Raw genomic sequence first — 19,945 nt, 5'->3', positions numbered from 1 at the left:
GAGTGGTGTGATATAAAAAAAGAAAGAACTTGGAAGGGTTGTATTGCTCTTGTAAATCATTTGTCATATCTGCCTTAGGTTTAAAAGACTCTGAAGTCATTCTGTGGGCGCAAGTTAGTAGAGGAGCTAGGGGTGGGTGCTAAGTAAAGGGACTGCACAGGAGCGTAGCCCAGGCTGTGACAGGAGGCGCAGAAATACTCAGTCCTGGTCCAGGCAAGTGACAAGAACTCTGGTATCCACCCAAGTCGCCCATAGTAGAAAAAAGGTCACCCATTGGAAAATGAGCCACATATTGTCATGAGATCTGGATTCTCATGATCCCCATTCTGCAGGAGCTCCCAGGTAAAGACTTTGCCTAAAAACTGGCCAGTGTCAAGCAGAAACCCACGGGCCTCAGGACAAGGGCAACAGAAATCCACAGTGTCATAACACAGGGCATGAGGGACCCTTAATGGGAAAAAAAAAAAAGTGAAATAATTTCTAAGTATGGACTCAAAAGGGCAGACCCAGAAGAATTAGACACTTTTTTAAAAACAGCATTTTTAAAATGTGCAATGGAGAATTTGAGAACAGGAGTAAATGAAAACTGTTTCCTTGATTCTAAGATGCACACAGCCCCCCCTCACCTTTTCGTTTATCTGGCACTGCAATGTATCCTTCAATTGATGGTATCTTAAAAATAACTGGAAGCATTTTTCTTTCTTAGTCATAATAAAATATTGATGTCTTTCAACTGATGGTATCTTGGATTCACAGTTTGAGGGATTACTTTTTGCAAGGTACTATTGCAGGCATGAGATGAAGGTAAGGCAAGAAAGATACCCTCCTCCTCTGGCACAGATGAGGGGATAGTCTGGAGGCAGATTATTAACACACACACATTCACACATACACACTCACACACACATACACACTCTCACATACACTCACACACACTCACATACACACACACACAGTCTCACACACACATATTCACATACTCACACACAACAAAAACAAAAATAAAAAAAAATAGTAGGTCATATAGGCTTTGGGCAGGAAAAAATAATTTGAATAGCTAGACTAGGTCTTAAAATAACGTACTCTAGTGTCTTCACTTTACAGGTGAGGAAACAGATTCAGAGACATGATTTGACTTGTGAGGTCACAGAGTAAGACATGGACCTAGATTTTTCCAGATTCTTAGCACAATGCTCTTAACCTGACACTGGGTTTCCATGAGCTACAATCTGTAATCAAGATGTTGAAACTTCCTGCCATCACTATTAAATTTCCATTTCATATATCTCTAGTCTAACCTGCCCAGCCAGATGTAAACTACTTGAAGTCAAGGGCTGCATCCCACACAAGTGGAAGAAATTGAATAACTACTTTCAGTGTTGTATGAATGAATGTTTTCATCTCTTGAGTGTGCAAGTATGCACAGACATACCCACAACCCCATACAATTCTGGTGTTCCCCACTGCGCGTCTCACAGTTCTGGAGCTACGTGTCCTTCTGCATCTGAATCCAGCTAATGAAGGGACATATGCTTTCACTGACTGAGAGCCTGTTCGATTTCTACAGCCTCTAGGCAGACCTGTCCTCTAGAACTATGCTTGGTTTCCTCTTGCCTGCTGTGTCAAAGTATTTACATTAGAGACTCTAGTCATTCATGTATAGTATTCCTGGATCATACTGTGATACCAGGGTAATTACAGCCAATTGGTACCCCAGAACTAAAGTATTACTGAGCGAACCTAACAATCAAATATATAACTGGGATAGCAGGAACCTCTGTGCCTTTAAAGAGAAATTCAAGCGGATGATTCTATCCTCTCGGTTATTCCTACATGTGTACTATCTCACAATGATTATTTCTATGAAAATTTAACCAAAATCTCAAGTATATTTTGAACTAACATGACAGCCACTAGAGGTATACATTTTTTGTCTATAGGAATAATGAACACATACATAACATTTGGGAAAGTACCCTTACGGATGATAAGTGGATCATATTGACCCTCATTTTACATTAGTGTATGTGCTCAGAAAATTTCACATCTGCGACTTTCATCAGTTATATTCTTTCTCCTTTAAAACATGTTTTAACAGCCATTTTGCAAATCTGTATTTTCTTCATATTCCTGTATGTTAGAAGGGCAGTATTGTAAGACAATTCTAGGACTGAATCTTAGTCCCACTTCTTACCAGCTGTGGGATCATATGTAAAATATGTTATCTCTCTAAGCTTCAGTTTTCTCATCTAAAAATGAGTGTAATAAGTTACTTCATCAGGCTTTATAAAGATCAGATGAGGCAGTGATGTAAATGGCTTGATCCTCAGTTGGCACGGTTGGTACAACAAGGGTAGCTGTTATAATTTTTTTCTTGTTAATTTATTCCATTATTCTGCAGATTGTTTTACTGGTATCTAGTATCTAGTAATGCCTTCACATTTTTGAATACCATCTTGAAACAGAAGTTAAAGAACTGTTTTCACCTAATATTCATCTTTTCAAATTGAAAAGTATTTTACAAACCTTTTGAAATATAATTTTTTTGCAATATTTTATTCTTAAATCTTGTTTAGGTTGATTATTTGAAAAAAAGTGAAAAAATATAACAGGCTTTGTGTCAGTCTGTATTTTCCAAAGACAGCTGCAAAAACATCTGCCCTCGCACTTGTTCTTCTACAACGTGATCTTGCCTCTCACCTACCTCCTCAAATTTGGGTGGGCCCTACGACTGGTTTGATGAATAACAAAGAGGAAGTGATGATGTCCCAGTTCCAGGCACATACTGCTCCATCTAGGAACTTCGGCCACCATGCTGTGAGAAGCCCAACCACATGGAGAGGCCACCTGGGGATGTTCTGGTCAGTAGGCCCAGCTGAGCTCCCAGCAGACAGCTGCCAGCCACATCAGTGACCCATCTTGGACAACTGGTCCAACTGAACCGTCAGTTGACTCCAGCCTCAGATGTCATCTGCCAGCCACTGCATGAGAAAGCTAAGGGAAAACCACCAACCCGAGCCCAAATGATCCACACAACTATGAGAGAAAATAATAGTGTTGTTTAAGCCTCTACATTTTGGGGTGATTTTTTTACACAGTAATAGATAAACATAATAGGCATTAATTAAATAATATTAGAAATCTTTGGCCTCCTAGGTCATCCTGCCATCTAAAACATATGAAAGTAAGTCTTTATGATTTTTCTCTGGGAGTGGAGTTGAACCCATGATTTGCACATGTAACATAAACCATTGTTATGAAGTCTGTTCTATAGTTGGAAGTCTTTATTAAGGGGTTGTAAATAAGATTAGTTAATTATCACAGGATTCAGGTTTTTTTACCTATAATATCAAAGTCTGCGAAATCTACCCTTGAATTTTCTAAAATCTACTCTTGCATTTCAGAAGTTTATGCAACAAATGAAGAGGGTTTCTACAAGTATTTCTAAATCATGTAGCCCAAAGCCATTATATAAATTCAAGGCACTGTCTAACCAATAGACACTCAATGCAAGTCCAAATCATTTTGTTAATCAAGTCTCATGATACATAATGAACAAACAATTTTCTAAAAACATTTCAAACCTCTCAAAAGACCCATTTAACACCAAACATTATGATTGTGGCTATATGGCTAAGGTAAAATAGAAGCTAATAGCAAATATGCAAATACTCTAAGCAAGGCTGCCATTGTTAAAATTATCTATATAGAGAGTTCTAACGAGCTGGTTATTTGAATGAATTTGAACTTGAAATTTTAATACTGGCTTTGAGTGTCCAATTTCTTTTGTGTGTGCACACAAACCAATCATTTACTTGAGGGTTTCTACCCATGATCCTTTCCTTTTAACTTGCCTTACTAATACCATCATCACTAACAACACTAAAGTCCGTGTTCTTCTATAATAAGTGCTTCTATAATAAGTGCTTCAGGGACTCTGGTTGTGAATTTCTGCTGAACAGCTAAAGGTACAACAGGAAGAGAGACGACCAAGTCACTCAAATCTAGCTCCCACGTAAAATGGAAATAATCCTATTTGGAAAAGTACCAAAAAATACCAAAATATTAAGTTTGGTGCATGAATACATACCTATTAAAAATTAAAATGTCACATTATATAAACGGGCCCACTGAGACAAATTCATGCTATTCTTATTTTTAAAACAGTATTTTTGTGACATGTAAACTAACAAAAAACAAAAACAACTCACCACTTTCTATTTCCTCTTCATTATCATCCTCTAAGATGCTAACTGGGGCAGCAGTTTCTCCAGCTTCCATCATGCTTTTCAAAGCTTCAAGCTGCTCTGTTATTAAAATCAAACAAGACAGAGAAGGTGATTCACGATATGGAGTACAGCATGGGGAATACAGTCAATGGAATCGTAACAGTTACATACGATGTCAGAGGGGTAGTAGATTGGGGGAGGGGAGTAATAGTTAGACATTTGCAATAGTTAGACATTTACACCCACTTTGTTATCACTTTGTGAGGGGTGTAAATCTCTATTACATTGTTTCATGCACCTGAAACTAATAAAAAAATTAAATAAAAAAATGAAAAAATAGAAAGAAGGAGAAGGTGACAGATGTTACATCACTTAGAAAATCTGGGCTTTCAGATCGACAGGAAATGTATTTTCATGACTCCTACTGGTGACGTTCCTAAGGCCACTGTCTCACCCAGTCCTGGTGACTGAACTTAAGGAATATGCAACAACTACATTATCTACAAGTGATGAAGAACTACTGGAATGTGGGTGAATTACTCAGATTTTTGGTCACTGGTTTGAGAAGGGGGGCTCAATCATCGTGAAAAACTTAAGTCTTACTAACAAAAGCCCATAATTTGGGGAACAATTAAGGTGAAGTGACAGAAAAGAAACATGCCCATTGGAGAGTGACAAAACTTCTAGAAAATATACTTATAACTGATACAACCAGAGTTATTATCCTAATATATAAAAAACCTTTATAAGTCAGTAAGATAAAGACAAATGAAATAATTTTAAAAATGGAAAAAAGGGAGCAAATCATAAATAATGATATATAAACAAACTAGTTATCAGAGATACAAATAAAAAATCAAAGCACCATTTTTCTTCTATTATTAGGCAACATATGAAAGCTGACCAACAGCCACCATTAAGAATACTGCTAGGAAACAGGCAATCTCGTATATTGTGGTCAGAGTGTAAATTGGTTCAACTTTTCTGAAAGGCAGTATAACAAGATCCATCCCAATATAAAATGTGTATATGCTTTGGCCAACCAACTCTAATTGTACCAATTGATTCCAAGGAGAAGGTTGCACAAATGTACAAAATGAACATTCAGGCATGTTTATCGTTGTTGTTTTCATAGTAATGGGAATCCATTACTTTGGGACTGGTCAAATTATACCATATTCCACATAATAAACTCTGTGTATGCGGTCAGACAATTAAGTTCATGAGCTCATTCTAGAAAAAGTGCTACATACTTCATTGCTGAATATCACTATGGTCAACTTCGAAGCACGCCCCTTTGGAATCTATGCACTGATGCCACCCTTCAAAGCAATTTTGGAACTCTTTTTCTGGAATGGCCATCAGAGCTGTCTTCGTATTACCCTTGATGTCCTGAATGTCATCAAAATGTCTTCCTTTCAATATTTCCTTTATCTTCAGGTAAAGAAAGAGAAGTCATTGGGGGCCAGATCAGGTGAGTAGGGAGGGTGTTCCAATTAGTTATTTGTTTGCTGGCTAAAAACTCCCTCACTGATAGTGCCGTGTGAGCTGGTACATTGTCGGGATGAAAGAGCCATGAATTTTTGTCAAAAAGTTTAAGTCGTGTAACTTTTTCGCACAGCTTTATCAGCACTTCCAAATAGTAAACTTGGTTAACTGTTTGTCCAGTTGGTACAAATTCATAATGAATAATCCCTCTGACATCAAAACAGGTTAGCAACATCATTGCAACAAGTTCGTGAACTTACTTGTCTGACCTCGTAGTGTTTCATACATTAGAATTAAAGTTAGGATGTAGATTTATATCATCTTTCTGCATGTAAGTATACTTAATTGGTTGCTTTAAAAGTAATAAAAATTTAGTAATTTAACACGATCCCAGTTTTGTTAAAAATGTTTGTATATGTCTAAACATGTGCATGTGTACATGTATCTAGAGTACATGTATCTTGTGTAAAATACACGAATTTAGGGCTATTTTATTAGTTTCTTATACTTTTTTGTTGTCTTCATTTTCCTATGGCATAATTGCTTTTGTAATAAAAAACTATAAGAAATATAATTAACATTGTAATTTAGAATATCTAGGGAAAAAACAATGCAATCATACCATTATATGATGCTATTAATTTATTGAACTGAGATTTGCTGGAAGAAAATATTTTCAAAGAAAACGTTCTAGGAAAATGCAGGGGAAAATGTCTATATAAAATCATTTCTCTCTCAATCTCTCTCTCTCCACACACACATACACACATTCACACTCTCATCTTTACCTAGGATCCCCAGATATGTATGTATCACATGGGCAAACTGCAAAGGGAAACTTTTAAAGAGGAGTTTAGAGTGTATAAAATGATAAAATGATAGTTCCTTGTATTGTGATAATTTCCAAAATGTCTCTTCCAGTTTATTCTCACTTCTCCTCGGGATCCCTTCAAATTCTGTCATATGAATATACTTTTCCCACTGCAGAAACGAACTGATGCAGAAATTAAACTTAAATGTAAATATGGCAACTTTGCTCTGAAAAGTATATGTAGCATCACTAAAATCAGTGGTTTTAAAATATATTTTACTGTAGGTAGTTTAACTGTCCAAATATACAATGTATGTATGCTTCCATCATAGATGCACGTATTTGACTTACTTTGTTCAACCTCAGGTTTCAGCCGTTTATTTTTGATGAGTATTTTTCTTTTGAGGTCATTGGGGGATGGCAAGGGCCTGCCTGGTTCCAGCTAGAGAGAAACAGAAAAGGCTGAATTAATGATAGGTTGTGCTTCTCCATTCTCATTACCAGCCCACAATAAGCATGGAGGCCTATGAGTTATACCACCCATGTCCACTAGATGGCAGTCAGCACAGTTTTATGTTTTCATTTCCCAACTCAAATTAGCCTACAGTATCCAACTTTGCCTTATACTAGTATTGTGGCAGACTTGACATCCACACAGTCTCCAGGCTGGGGAGAGCTGCTCCACTTTCCCTAGTGGAGCTCGGTCTGACCTGTGGTGGTGTTGCGGGAGGGGCTCCTCTTCAACCTCAGGCCTTGCTCCTTTTAAGTACTATCTGGTAAAGTACAAAGGATCATTGTGCCAGCTGGGGTCAGAACTGGCTTTCCCAACCATAAGTCAGGAGTCTCCCCTGATCCTCCCAAGTGTTGGGCTGTACAGTAAGCCAGTAGGCTGATTCAACCTCAACACTTGGGACTGTGGTTTTGCTGGTTCAATAAAGGAATCAAGAAGGGAGTGGTCCTAACTACTGAAACCTGACCTCTACTTTGCTCTCATTTGCTTGGATTTATGTCTGCAAAGGAAATGGTCCTTTCTTCTATTACCTCTGATTCATATAAGTATGCCATATCTAGTCATCCATTCCGTATTCCCCCATCCATCCATCTATACACCCACCCACCAACCCATCCAGGCCTCTATTCATTTTCAAAAGTAATTTTTAAACTACTTCTTAATGTAAGGCACTGTGCATTCTTACATCTGTGTTGCCTGGAAATTTTGCCAAAATTCTGCTTCCTTTGAGAAGCCTATCGTAACCGGTCCATTTCCAAGTGACCTCTCTTGACCTGAATATCTCTAATAAATACTTAACACATCCTAGGCCAACTTCTTTTTTAGTTATGTTTTTACATTTGTGTCCTGTGTGCCACCCCCGCCTCAAGATTGAAAGGTCTTTAGTTCAGGGAGCAGGTCTTACTCTCACTTATAATACCTATGCTTCCCACAGCACCTTTTATGTATGTGCATATCACTTCACAAAAAATACAATGGTCTTTCCACAAGAGCAAGCACCTAAGCACAGCCCAAAAAATAAACAGAGGGCCTAGGTCAAAAAATATAGAATAAAAAAATCAGGGATGTTTCTTAGTTTGGGTTCCCTTGGAATCAGTCTCAGGTAAGGATTAATGCAACCTGTAGTAGTTTATTTGGGACGCTGTCCTCTTGGAAACTCCAAGAGGAGCAGGAAAGTAATAAAAAGAAGACAGGCAGCCAATCAGTGGTATATTATGAGGCAAGTAATCACTGTGGGCAACTGGAGTGCCATCCTGCTGGGGAACCCTGGGCGCGGTGGAGAACACGTGCTCAGAGTTATCCCTCCTGGGGAGTGAGGGAGTATGTGGTGGAGGTGTTAATTCTCTGGCACTTCTGGCCTTTCTTTCACATGTGGGCAGAGCAGGCTCCAGTGACCAGGGCAAAAGCTACAGGCGCTGGCACTCAGCTGAAAGTCAGGCCAGGACCCAGGGAAATAGGAAGTGCTGCATGAACATGGACAGGGCGTCTGCAGCTATAGCTTCACTAAACTGAAGAGAATCAGAGGTGGTTGCAAAGGATGCAGATACCCTTGTCTCTTGTATTTTTTTCAGCTCCCATAGATGACTTCTGAAAAAGTCATTGTTCAACTACATGATGTGTTCACAGGTAACACAAAGCAGCTTCCTTCCCGTCAGTCATTGTAATGTTCTACTGCCACCTCATTCTACCATGTTTGGGCCCATCAGCTGCTTGCCAATAGGGGGCCAAAATATTTTACTACTGCACAGTGTTCTATTACTTTAATTCCATTCGCTGTCTGGCTACTCATAACATCTGTGACAGTGGATCTTAACCATTTAGGTTCATGGCTCTTTGTGATGAACTCTCTGGAATCTTTGTATACAAAAGAAATTGTATGCAATTAGAATGAGTTCACAGACCCCACAAAGCCCATCTATGGGCCACAGGTTAAAAAGTCTTTGCTTGATGAAGAAATTAGCAGATGTAACATGAAGCTCAAAAGATGTCCGTGTAACACTGCCCAAGTATTTATTTTGGAGTTGGCAACTTGAACTTCAGGCTTCTGTGACTTTAATCTGTGAACTTCCTGTAGCAACAGGCTCCCAGGTGTGCTGAACCCTAAATGCACATTTGATTCACCTGGAGAGCTTTTAAAAAACTTGGGGCAATTAAGTCAGAATATCTGAGTGCGGCCCTCTTAAAGATATTTTTAACAGTTCCCCCAGGTGGTTCTAACATGTAACTATAGTTGAAAATATTTGCAGAGTCTAGACTCTTGGCCAGTGGGCACTTTATAAAATTTTAGGAGAGAGATCTCAGAAACCATAGACTCCAATATCTTCCGAATTAAATTGAACCAGATGTTTATTTTATGTCTCTCTCTACACATCCCTCTGAAGCACAATGAAAGCTTTCTGTACCAATGAATTTAAATAAATATGAACATCTTTAGCATTAGTCCTCCAGAACTACTTGACCCCTCAGAAATGAATTTCAAAACAAATCCATTCATGTCAGAAATATGGTTAGCTAAAAATACCTACTGGATGTGATTCAAGTGCTTGTTTCAACAGGAGATCTCCAAATAGATCTTCGCAATATTTGGACATCTTGTACTGTTGATATTTGCTGGAGAGAAAGAACTGGCATTTGTAAATTCAAACATCCATTAACTGTCCAAGAATAAGAAACACTCATTCCTAGGCAATTAAAAATTACACTACAGAATGCACGATTGTCCCCTTGATATTAATGTAAGATGTACTGTTACATACCACAAACTTGAACCAGTGTTGTTTAAAAAAGAAGTAGAATTTGCCCCCAAACTAGAGATGGTAAACAGAATAAAAAATGTCTTTCAAGTTCATGAAGTCTGATTTTAAATATACTGCCAAATCTTCCAACTCAATGGAACTTGGAGCAAGGTGTCCTGATTTCTGCTTTTAGTTTAGAGGAAGCATCTCTAAACATACACATAGGATGACTTTGGGTTTTGTTTTGGTTTGGGTGTTTTTTGGAGGTGGGAGAGTAGTGGTTTGAGTTTTCTTTCTTTCTGTCTCTCTATTTTTTTTATAAGACTGACTATGTGTTGCATAAGACAAAACAATTAGGTTGTTTAAACAAGACTAGAGCAGAAGTAGGGAATGAGGATCAGGAAATAATGCTCAGAGACTTGGGGTAGAATTAATCATTATACCTGCAGTGATTTTCAAAGGAGAGAATTACAGGATATTCAGATGTGACAAATGCAGTTTCCTTGATGGCTTGAATAACATCCTTTAAAGATAAAAGAGTGTTAATGAGAGAGAAGAGAACAAATTTTAAGGCACCTGAAACCAATCACAGACTATTACTTTGAGCTTTTCAGAAAGGCAATTTTGGCAATTCAGGCCTGGAGAACCCATTTACCCTGAAACTACCGGTCGAATCCCCCGTGGTTAGAGCCACAAGAGTTTGGAAAACCCTATGGCTATATAATTTTAAAACTTACCTTAAAAAGGATATCTGTACACATTGCTTTTCCATGAGTTATTATCGGTTCTTGGTCTTCACCTTTTCCATCCCAACAGTCAAGTTCGACACATCTAGAAACATATTGAAATTATAATATTGAACTCTTACAATACAACAGTGTGTGTACAAAGAAAAGGAAAAGACACCAAAATAAGTTGTTTTCTGACAGAAGTGGAGAATGGAATGAATTAAGTAACATGATTATTTTATGACATATGCAGGTTTAAATCACATTACTCTCTTCATCTGTTTGGTGGCATCCAAAAGGCACTGTCAAAGATTAAAAGAGACTTCAGAGATATCACAACCAGTGTGGCTCTGGATGAAATCCTAGTTGTGACAAAGCCACAATAAAGGACAATTTGGGAGCAATTGGGGAAATTGGAATATGGGCTAGGTTTTAGACAATGGTAAAGAATAATTTTTAAGGTGGGATGATATTACTTAGGCCATAAAGGAAAATGTTCTCATTGTTTCAGTGACTCATAATCAAGTATTTAGAGACAGAGGTCCTGATATAGTTGATTTCTTTTAAAGTATTTCCATACTAAAGAAAAATATAGTGGGTTAAAAAAATAAAATATTGGATACGAATAACCAAGAAAAAAATCATAATGTAATTACATTTCTTATTTTTCACTTTCAGCATTTTTGTCATATTTTAAACCTTTGCCAATTTCTGTAATAGGAAAACAATGTTCAATAATCTTTATTCTCAGAAAATGAAAATTTAGAACTTTTAACATTAAGTAAAGCTAACTTTGCAAGTATCTATCTATGACCAATAGAAAACGTAGCATGACTTCTTAAAATATGCATTTTTTTTTTTTTGCAATTTTTGGAGGATATTTCAAATTTACAGTAAGAAATATCTTTCGACCCACAGGAGGCCTCTAGACTGTTCTGGAACAGATACTGTCCTTCCTTTCTCACGGTTAAATGACCATCATAATTTAAGAGAAGGACCAATTTTGACTATTACTTCCTTTTTTTCAGCATAAAGTGAAAAGGCATCGTAGACAAAAAAACACAATTGCCATCTTGAGTTTCTGACCTGCACCCAGCCAGGAGAACCTGTCTGTACATTTCTACTGAAGACTTCCCGCCAAACTGTCGGCCGGTGAGATAGGTGTTGTGGGAAGAACTGATGAAGTAGTGAGCTAGAGGATGGTCCATTTCTTGGTAAAGTTCTAAACGATCTAGGAAGACGGGGGCATTTTCATCTGACATCAGATATCTGCAAAACCCATCACTGGATATGAGGCCTAGGGATAAAAAGAACATCTTAGTAGACCTGTGGCTCTAACGATACACATCTCATGTTTTATTCATGGAAGCTGAGGCAGCTTAAACAGGAGAAGTACAAACGTCTTTACAGTCTCTTTCCCAAGAAACATCATTTTTCAGAACTTGGACAACATAACATAGTTGCACATTATAAGTAACCTAATGCATTCCACAAAGAGGTAGCATTCTGCTTTTATGTCTTCGATGGCAGAGCACACAGTTCCCCAAGTTCAGAAGCATAGCAACAGGAGCTATGGTGACCAGGAGTCAACGGGACACGGTCTTTCTGACTCTGCCACTCACTCCTTATGCTCCAGAGTCTCAGCTTCCTCTTCTGTCAAATGGGGGGAAATACTGGCAACACCTGCTTTCCAGGACTGTCATGATGGCAAATGACAATACATATAAGAGGTGCTCTTAAAAAATTGGGATACAGACAACTGTGAGGCATTATTGTTCTCCCCAGATTGGAGAAGGAATTAGTGGCCTTTCTGGATTTAAACAATTCAATTTTCCGATTTCATCTCAAAGGCAGCCTATGGAACTAGTGAGAAGAGATTGCAAAGGTCATTGAAAGATGATCCCAAGAGCCCCTGTTCATTTGTCACACCTTTCTGACATGGGGACAGGGTCCATGGTAACTGCAGGAGAGGCGACCAATATTTCTCCATCTTCTCCCATCCTATCAGTCATTACAGCTTCAGCTTTTGTTTTTATTTAAACATTTGCAAGTTATGAACAGATTTTAAGCATACAGAAAAATACAGATAGCATAAGAAATAGCCATAGACCGACACCACAATTTTGTCAGATCTTAACATTTTACTTTATTTGCTCGACATTTTTAAAAGGTACATATAACTACAGTTTCCTTGGCAGCACCCTGTGTACCCCACCCTCAATTCCATTTAAGTCCATCTTTCTACTTCAAGGTAGACAACCACTACCCTAGTTTTTGTGTTTAACGTTCCCCAAATGGTTTTGTAACATCACTGCATATGCATTTATCCAAACAACAGGTAGTTTGGAGTATTTTTAAAAAATTATATACAAGATATCCCACTACCTGCATTTGCAACTTGCTATTTGTACTCTGTATTTTCTTGGGACTTATCCAGTTAATATAAGTACCTCTTCTTCCTTTATTTTTCACTGAATAATGTATAGTAGTATGTAGTATATGGAATGTACAGTAGTCCATACGTGAATATGTCAGTTTATTATCATCCTGTTGATGGATACTTAGATAAAAATTTGTGTCTCTATCTCCATACATTCCTTCTAAGAGCAAGTGCTTTTTGAGGCATTGAGAAAGATATAGAAGAAACAGACAAGTCCTGCCTTCATGAAACTCATATTATGGGCAAAATAACAAATAAATTAACCCACAAATATAATGCAATGTCGTGAGAGTGCTAGAAGGAAATAGAAAGCAGGGAATAAAAGTGAGAGAGAATGACCAAGGTGCTGTGTTAGATATGTGGTCCCAAAAGCTGTTCTGAGGTCATCACACTCACGCATGGGGGGCGAGCCACATGCACACCTGCACACCTGGGGGAACTTATCCCAGGTAGAAGGATCAGCAAGTGCAAAGACCTTGATGCAGGAGTGGTGGTGGAGGAGAGAAAACTAACTGGAAATGAAGTTGGAGAGACAGCCAAAGGCTGTATCAATTGGACTTTTGTCTTCCCTAAGTACTTTGGATTTTTTCTAAGTGTGGTGGGAAGCCTTTGGAGGATTTTGAAGGGTGGAGTGACACAATTAGATTTGGTTTTAAAGGTTTACTCTGGCCACTGGGTGGAGCATACATTGTAAGGCAGGGAGTAGAAAGGAGAAGGCTAGTTAGAAGTCAACTGGCATTGTCCTGGGAGAGATGAGAAAGGCTCGGATAGTTTGACAAAGGTGAAGATGATGAGAAATGATTTATTCAGGATTTCTTTTTAGGATAGATCTTGTAGGTTTTGCTGATGGATTAGAGGTGTTATGAAAGAACAAAACAAGTTGAAGATGATTCCAAGAGTTTTGGCTTGAAAAGCTGGGTGAATAATGGTACCAATTTCTAGGCTGAGAAAGGAACAGGTCTGTGGGCAAGGAGAACCAAAACATAATGTACATATATATTTGAGATGCTCTTTCAACATTTAAATGAAGAATTCTACTACAGGTCTCACATGTCTGTAGTTTAAGTTAGAGGTTAGCAATGGAGAGTTTAATTACAAAGTCATGTATTTATAGGAGAAGCTTAAAGCCATTGGTCTGGATGAGCTCACCTAAAGAGTGAGTTGTAAACAGAGCAGAAATCTGAGGAATGAGCTTGGGCCACTCTGACATCCAGAGTTGGGAAATATAGGAGAAATTCTCTAGGGTACATATTTGGAAATGGAAAGGCTTTGCCGTAGGAGAGGTATATTTTCCACTGTACTAACTATTGCCAAAATATTCATCAAGGTGGTTGTTTGTACCAATTTATGCCCACCAGAAGTTTGTAAGAAAGGCTTTTGCAGCACATTCTCGCTCATACTTGATAATGACAGACTTTAAAATTTCCGTCATTGGTAAAATGGTGAAGCTGTGCTTTTTAGACGTATCAATGGTAATTTCATAGACGTTTAGGACCTGGAAGGACTTTAGAAATACTCAATGATATACCTCTGTCATAACATCTAACACACTGCCAAGGAACTGCTGCGTCATATGTCTTTCTCCTTTAACAGATCACTACTTCCTTACTCAGTTTTCAATCCCCAGTATCCAGCACACTGCTTGGCACCCAGTCAGCCCTCTACAAACTTTAAGGAATGAGAGCGGGGAGAGTAATACAAGTTGAATGACTGCATGAACCCAACCATCTTATAAGCAGGGAAACAGAGACCCAGGAATATAGTTCCTTGCTCAAGATCACACTAATGACAAGGTAGCAACAAGAATCAAATCAAACACTGCAAAGTGCTAGATTTTCTATTGAGCCACTCTTCCCTTCACTTGAAGAGCATGTAATATGGAATAAATTATGATACTCAGAATATTCATAGAGAGGTAAATTATGAAGCAGTCTTGCTGAAAATAGGTATTTGAGGCCCTAGCAGAAAGTATAAACGTAGGATTATAACCCAGGGAAAACTGCTGGACTTGGGAAAATATCAAAGATGAGGTAACGCTGTATGGTGGACCAGGCATGCTTATAAACAGGTTGTGTGCGTCGAGAGAATATAGTATAAACCTTTGAGCCACATTCACTGAGATGTAAAATAAAAAGAACCCCTATTCTAAAGAGGAGGAAACTGCAGCTATGATATTCATGAGCACATGGGACAGACAGAACTTGAACCTAGATCTTCTTTCTCTTTCCACTGAGATACAGGCCAGAAGCTCTAACTCAGGTATCTCCTGGAACTCCTGTCCAGTTTAACTAGTATCTTCCTTCCCACTGCTATGGGACTGATCTGAAATTTTCTTTCCATGCCTTTCCTTTGTCAAATATTGGAACGGACAACACATTGTTTCCAAAGATTCGTTGAAAGGGGCAACGGACCAGGGGGGTGGGAGGTGAGGGTAAGGAAGATCAAATATATGGTGATGGAAGGAGAACTGACTCTGGGTGATGAACACACAATGGGATTTATAGATGATGTAATACGCCTGAATTGTACACCTGAAATCTATGTAATTTTACTTACCATTGTCACCCAATAAATTAAAATAAATAAATAAATAAATAAATAAATAAATAAATAAAAGAAAGGGGCAACAGTTCTAAAACCCCAATAATTTGCTGAATTGTTGCCTATTTGCCTGCCTATCTAATTTCATATCAATTACATGTATCTTCCATACCAGAGGTCAAGTGATGGGTGAGAAGGCTCATCAAATAATGTATTATATTTACTGGGCTTTGCAAAACAAAAGGGAGAAAAAGCAGGTGTAAATTTTTACAGAAAATAGAATTCTTTTCAAACATTGTAAACAGAGATTGTATTTGGCATTTTTACATTTTAAGCATTAAGCAATACTAAAGATCTAACATAAGAAAGTACATGGAGGGAAATACCACTATAATGTGTTTAATAATACAATAAATTTAACATTTTACCTCAGGTAGCATGGACAAATTTTGATGTAAGATAAAATTTATACCATCTTAGAGCAAGAAAAAAAAAAAATCAGTCAGTTACCAATCCGTGGCTCTAGGGCGTTCCAAGCCATTTAAAAATACTTTTAACTAAAAATCGGAGGACTTTAAAAATTGCGTACATTCTTGCTTTTATTTTTAATAAAGAAAAATTAACTTTTTTTTACTTTTATTACCTTTTGTCTTTAAGTCTTCATCAGGCTCATACATCTCAATGATCTGCATTGCCCTTTTAGCATCATAAAATGGGAATAAAATTTCATTCAGTCGCGGATCTCGTTGATGCTATGATGAGAAAACAACTCCATTTAGGTTGACGTTTCTCACTTTTCTGGCGTTACACACTACTAGAGTATGTAATCTCTAAAACAAAAGACATCTATAATATCATGTTTACAGTTACAAAGATAGGGTTTCACTGTCTTCCTGTCTTTCTCCCTAAAATATACTTTAAAAAAAACTCCAAATTTAGAAGTACTTGGTTGGTTCCCCTCACTGAGCTAGAGAGGGAGAACACAGAATATACTTTTATTTTTCTTTCAAAAATTAAAGGATGCTTAACATGGTGTGCATGTTACTTGTATTGTTTTCTAGTGGTCATACCACAGGTAAGACACTTGGCATAAATGTCTATAAAAAGTGCGGTCAAAAAATCTTAAAAAAAGGAAAAACAAAAGCAAAAATCGAACCCCCCAAAATAGTTCAAACAGATAATATACTAATTTAAGTGCCAAAAACAACAATAACAAAATCCCCTAAGACAGGCAAACATCATTTCAGTTCCATTATATCCTTATACATCAATAAAGGATTTCTTGGGCACTCTGAAAACTTCATTTTTTTGAGTGAATATTGATCAACATGAACCAATTGTAATAATGATGAAAATTAATCAGCACAAGGATATTTACAAGCTATTAACAGTATGAAAATCTGTATTTCAATATCAGTAGTTCGGAAAGTCTTTTCCTGTATGAAATCTACCTCAGTTTGCCCTGAGGAAATTCTCTGGGCAGAGAGCACGTGAATGATGATGGTACTTAGGAGCGTGTGATGTCATGCTTTTCCAATCAGCACTAGATGCTCGTGGTAATGTTGTTCCTGCAGTTTGCCAGCCTAACTTCACAGCAATGATGAAACGAGTTCAAATTACTAACTAACCCAACTACCATTGTGTGTGTGTGTGTGTGTGTGTGTGTGTGTGTGTGTGTGTCTATCTGTCTGTATAGACCTGAAAGCAGTGGGTCCATTAAACTTCCTTATTGTTAACTGTGGATTAGAGGACCAAACACTGTGACCCTGGTCTTCCATCAAATAAAGCAAATTTCAATGGAATAATGGGAGATAAGCAGATGTGAGCAAAACCTGGTCAATAGGTAGGATCCTGGCAATAACTCTTTACCCAAATATATGCACAGACTTTGGAAAAACACTTGTGAAAATGTATTTAAGAAACAATTGTTAAAAGTTCATATGGATTTGGCTTCCCCATTTATTTTGAAATGGTAATTTGAAAAGTGGTTTACACAGAATGAATGCCTTTGGCCAACAGAACATTTGATGTCATTTCCTAAAGCACTTGTGGCCTAGCCTGTTCTGGTCCCCTCACCTCCCCACCGAGTTGAGTGTTAACTCAAAAGGAATCAATATCTTTTTGTCAATTTATCCCAATGAAGCATGCTTCTGTTGTCATCAAAGAAATTACAGCTCACAACAGCTCACATCCATGCATGTGCTACAGCAGAAACTGTTAGGTTAATAACAGGCTTTGAGACCATAACGAACAAAAGTTATGGGGTACACAGAGAACTGTGGACCATGGAATGCCAGGCAAGTGAAGGCATGCTGTACCCTGTTTAGGGAATCAATGCTGTCATGCAACTCTACATCTTGCTATTTGAGGAAGTGACAAGCATCACCCCGCTGGTGAGAATGCATTGTTTTAAAAACAAACAAATAAACAAACAAACAAAAAATTATTTCTTGGCACCTTTCTTCTCCCTTCTGTCTCTGTAAATAATAGCAGGGAAGAAGATGGATGTGGGATAAAATGTCCTTTTTAGACCCCACTGCAATTTATGTTCATGATTGGCCACTCTATTTCTCTTCCTTATTAAAATTGTCTTTTGATTTAAAGATAGGCTCGTTGGTTGTATTCCGGACTCATGGAGATGATGGGGCAAATCCATATGAATTAAAAAGCGAGAGAAAGAGAAAATTCAGCTAAAGGGGAGAGAAGAGATAAAGTTAAGGAAAGGAGGAGAGGGAATCAGACATTCTTATGTGCTTTTTATATACATATATGTGTGTATTCTAATCTGGCGTTACCAGTAGTGTGCTCTGTGGATGGGAAAAATGACATCACCCTCACCTGGGAGCTTGTTAGAAATGCAGATTCTTGGGCCCCACCCCAGTCCTACCAAATCTGATTCTCTGGGGTGGAACCCATAAATCTGTGTTCTAACAAACCTCTCAGGTGATTCTGATGCGCTCCAGTTTAAGAACTATGACCCTAACATATAAAGGTATGCCTTTTAACATATTTACATATCGTTTAGAAAAGTGCCTAAGTCCTGCAAAGGTAGAAGAATGCTAAATGTTTAAGATGTCGTCCGAATTAAACCCCATTAAAACTTAGTCCCAGGGCATGATATTCACTAGAACATCCTGTCTATCAGAAGCAATAGCTAAGAAAACCAAGTTCTAAAATAGATGTATCATAATCCCCTATTCTACATGCATAGCAAATAAGCATTAAGAGCAGATAATACGAAATTGCACTTGTTTTTGCATGTGCTCCACCAGATAACATAATCTTTTGCTTTTCCTAACATTTTCATGTTTCAAAACAAAAGAAAGTACAGTGTAATCTGGATAATCAAAAGGCAAGGAAGCAAGTGGTAAGATTTATTTTAGAGTCACAAAACTATAATTCTTTTAGATGAAAAAGCAAAGAAGAGAAAGATCATTTCCAGGTAATCTCAGAGTAATAAAGTTGCAGAAAAGTTCCACACAGACATAAGCACAGTGGGGCAAATGCTTCACAGCTCTGAGGGACCAAGGATTTTCAGTTGGGAAGCCATGTGCCCAGGATATTCACTGCATGATGTCCCAAACTTTGTAAAATGAGATTCTAAACAGCTTCCAAAAATAGATCACAGAACGCTGCCCAAGTGAACGGGGAGTTAATGGATCGGGCTCCATTACGACGTCCTTACTCTTACTGAGAAAAGGTATAGACTGGCTTCAGTCCAAGTAGCACTGAAATAGATGTTGACAGAAATCATATTCAAAAGAGATATAAAGAAAATAAAAGAATACTTGGCAAGAGGAGTTTTCCCTGTGAGCCTAAATACCTCCTTCTCTCTCTTTGCCTACGCATTAAAGAATAAAGATACTGTAAATGTAAAGAGATCACGGGCCCTTTCTTATATTCTTTCAAATGAAAAATAAACAAAAAATAAATTTACAACACCAGGTTTAGCCTTAATGTGATGATATAATATGTGCAATGCACAGGAAAGATTACCAGCAACAAGTAAACAAGCTTATTCCTTATTATTATGAATATCTTTTTCTTTTCTTTCTTTTTTGATCTTTCTCTCTTGTTCTCTATGTCATCTCTCAATTTTGCAGAACCTAAGTTGTCACCATCTTTGTAAGAAGTCAAATAGAGGATGAAGGTAAAACTAAAATCAATGTAGCTTCTCATTGGGAACAGGAAAAGAGAAGCGAACCTAACTGAAGCCCAGAAATTTTTATTAGTCCTGCCACATACAGAGACTGAGCTGACAGCAGTGCAGTGTCTAACCATGTGGCAGCTGCCGGTGAGAGCCCCCACAAGCTCTCCTAGACTCCAGTTTGCTATTTTTATAATATAGGCAAAGAAAGTTTCCCTCAGTCTACTGGATGGGAACAAGACACACAACAGTGGCAAAATTTTAGATCTGACTGGATCTGGTGGATTTCCATGACTACTGTGTTTCTCCGAAAAT

General features: G+C 37.8%; 1 protein-coding gene across 11 annotated transcripts in view; it reads right to left on the bottom strand.

Annotated features, from left to right (window-relative positions):
* The window catches only part of PLCB4 (phospholipase C beta 4), a 402,352-nt gene that overhangs the window by 70,029 nt on the left and 312,378 nt on the right, over positions 1-19,945 (bottom strand). For all 11 annotated transcript variants that reach the window (XM_081033465.1, XM_081033471.1, XM_081033468.1 and 8 more), the window contains 7 exons: positions 16,127-16,235; positions 11,589-11,799; positions 10,512-10,605; positions 10,218-10,297; positions 9,565-9,649; positions 6,880-6,970; positions 4,212-4,307 (listed from right to left, as the gene is read on the bottom strand). In XM_081033465.1, coding sequence (XP_080889591.1) covers positions 4,212-4,307; positions 6,880-6,970; positions 9,565-9,649; positions 10,218-10,297; positions 10,512-10,605; positions 11,589-11,799; positions 16,127-16,235 — 766 coding nt within the window. The remainder of the gene's footprint in view (positions 1-4,211; positions 4,308-6,879; positions 6,971-9,564; positions 9,650-10,217; positions 10,298-10,511; positions 10,606-11,588; positions 11,800-16,126; positions 16,236-19,945) is intronic.

This window comes from Rhinolophus hipposideros, assembly GCF_964194185.1.
Source record: "Rhinolophus hipposideros genome assembly, chromosome: 22".
Taxonomy (NCBI): domain Eukaryota; kingdom Metazoa; phylum Chordata; class Mammalia; order Chiroptera; family Rhinolophidae; genus Rhinolophus; species Rhinolophus hipposideros.
The sequence above is the reverse complement of the archived record's forward strand: the minus strand, read 5'-3'. Positions and strand labels throughout refer to the sequence as shown.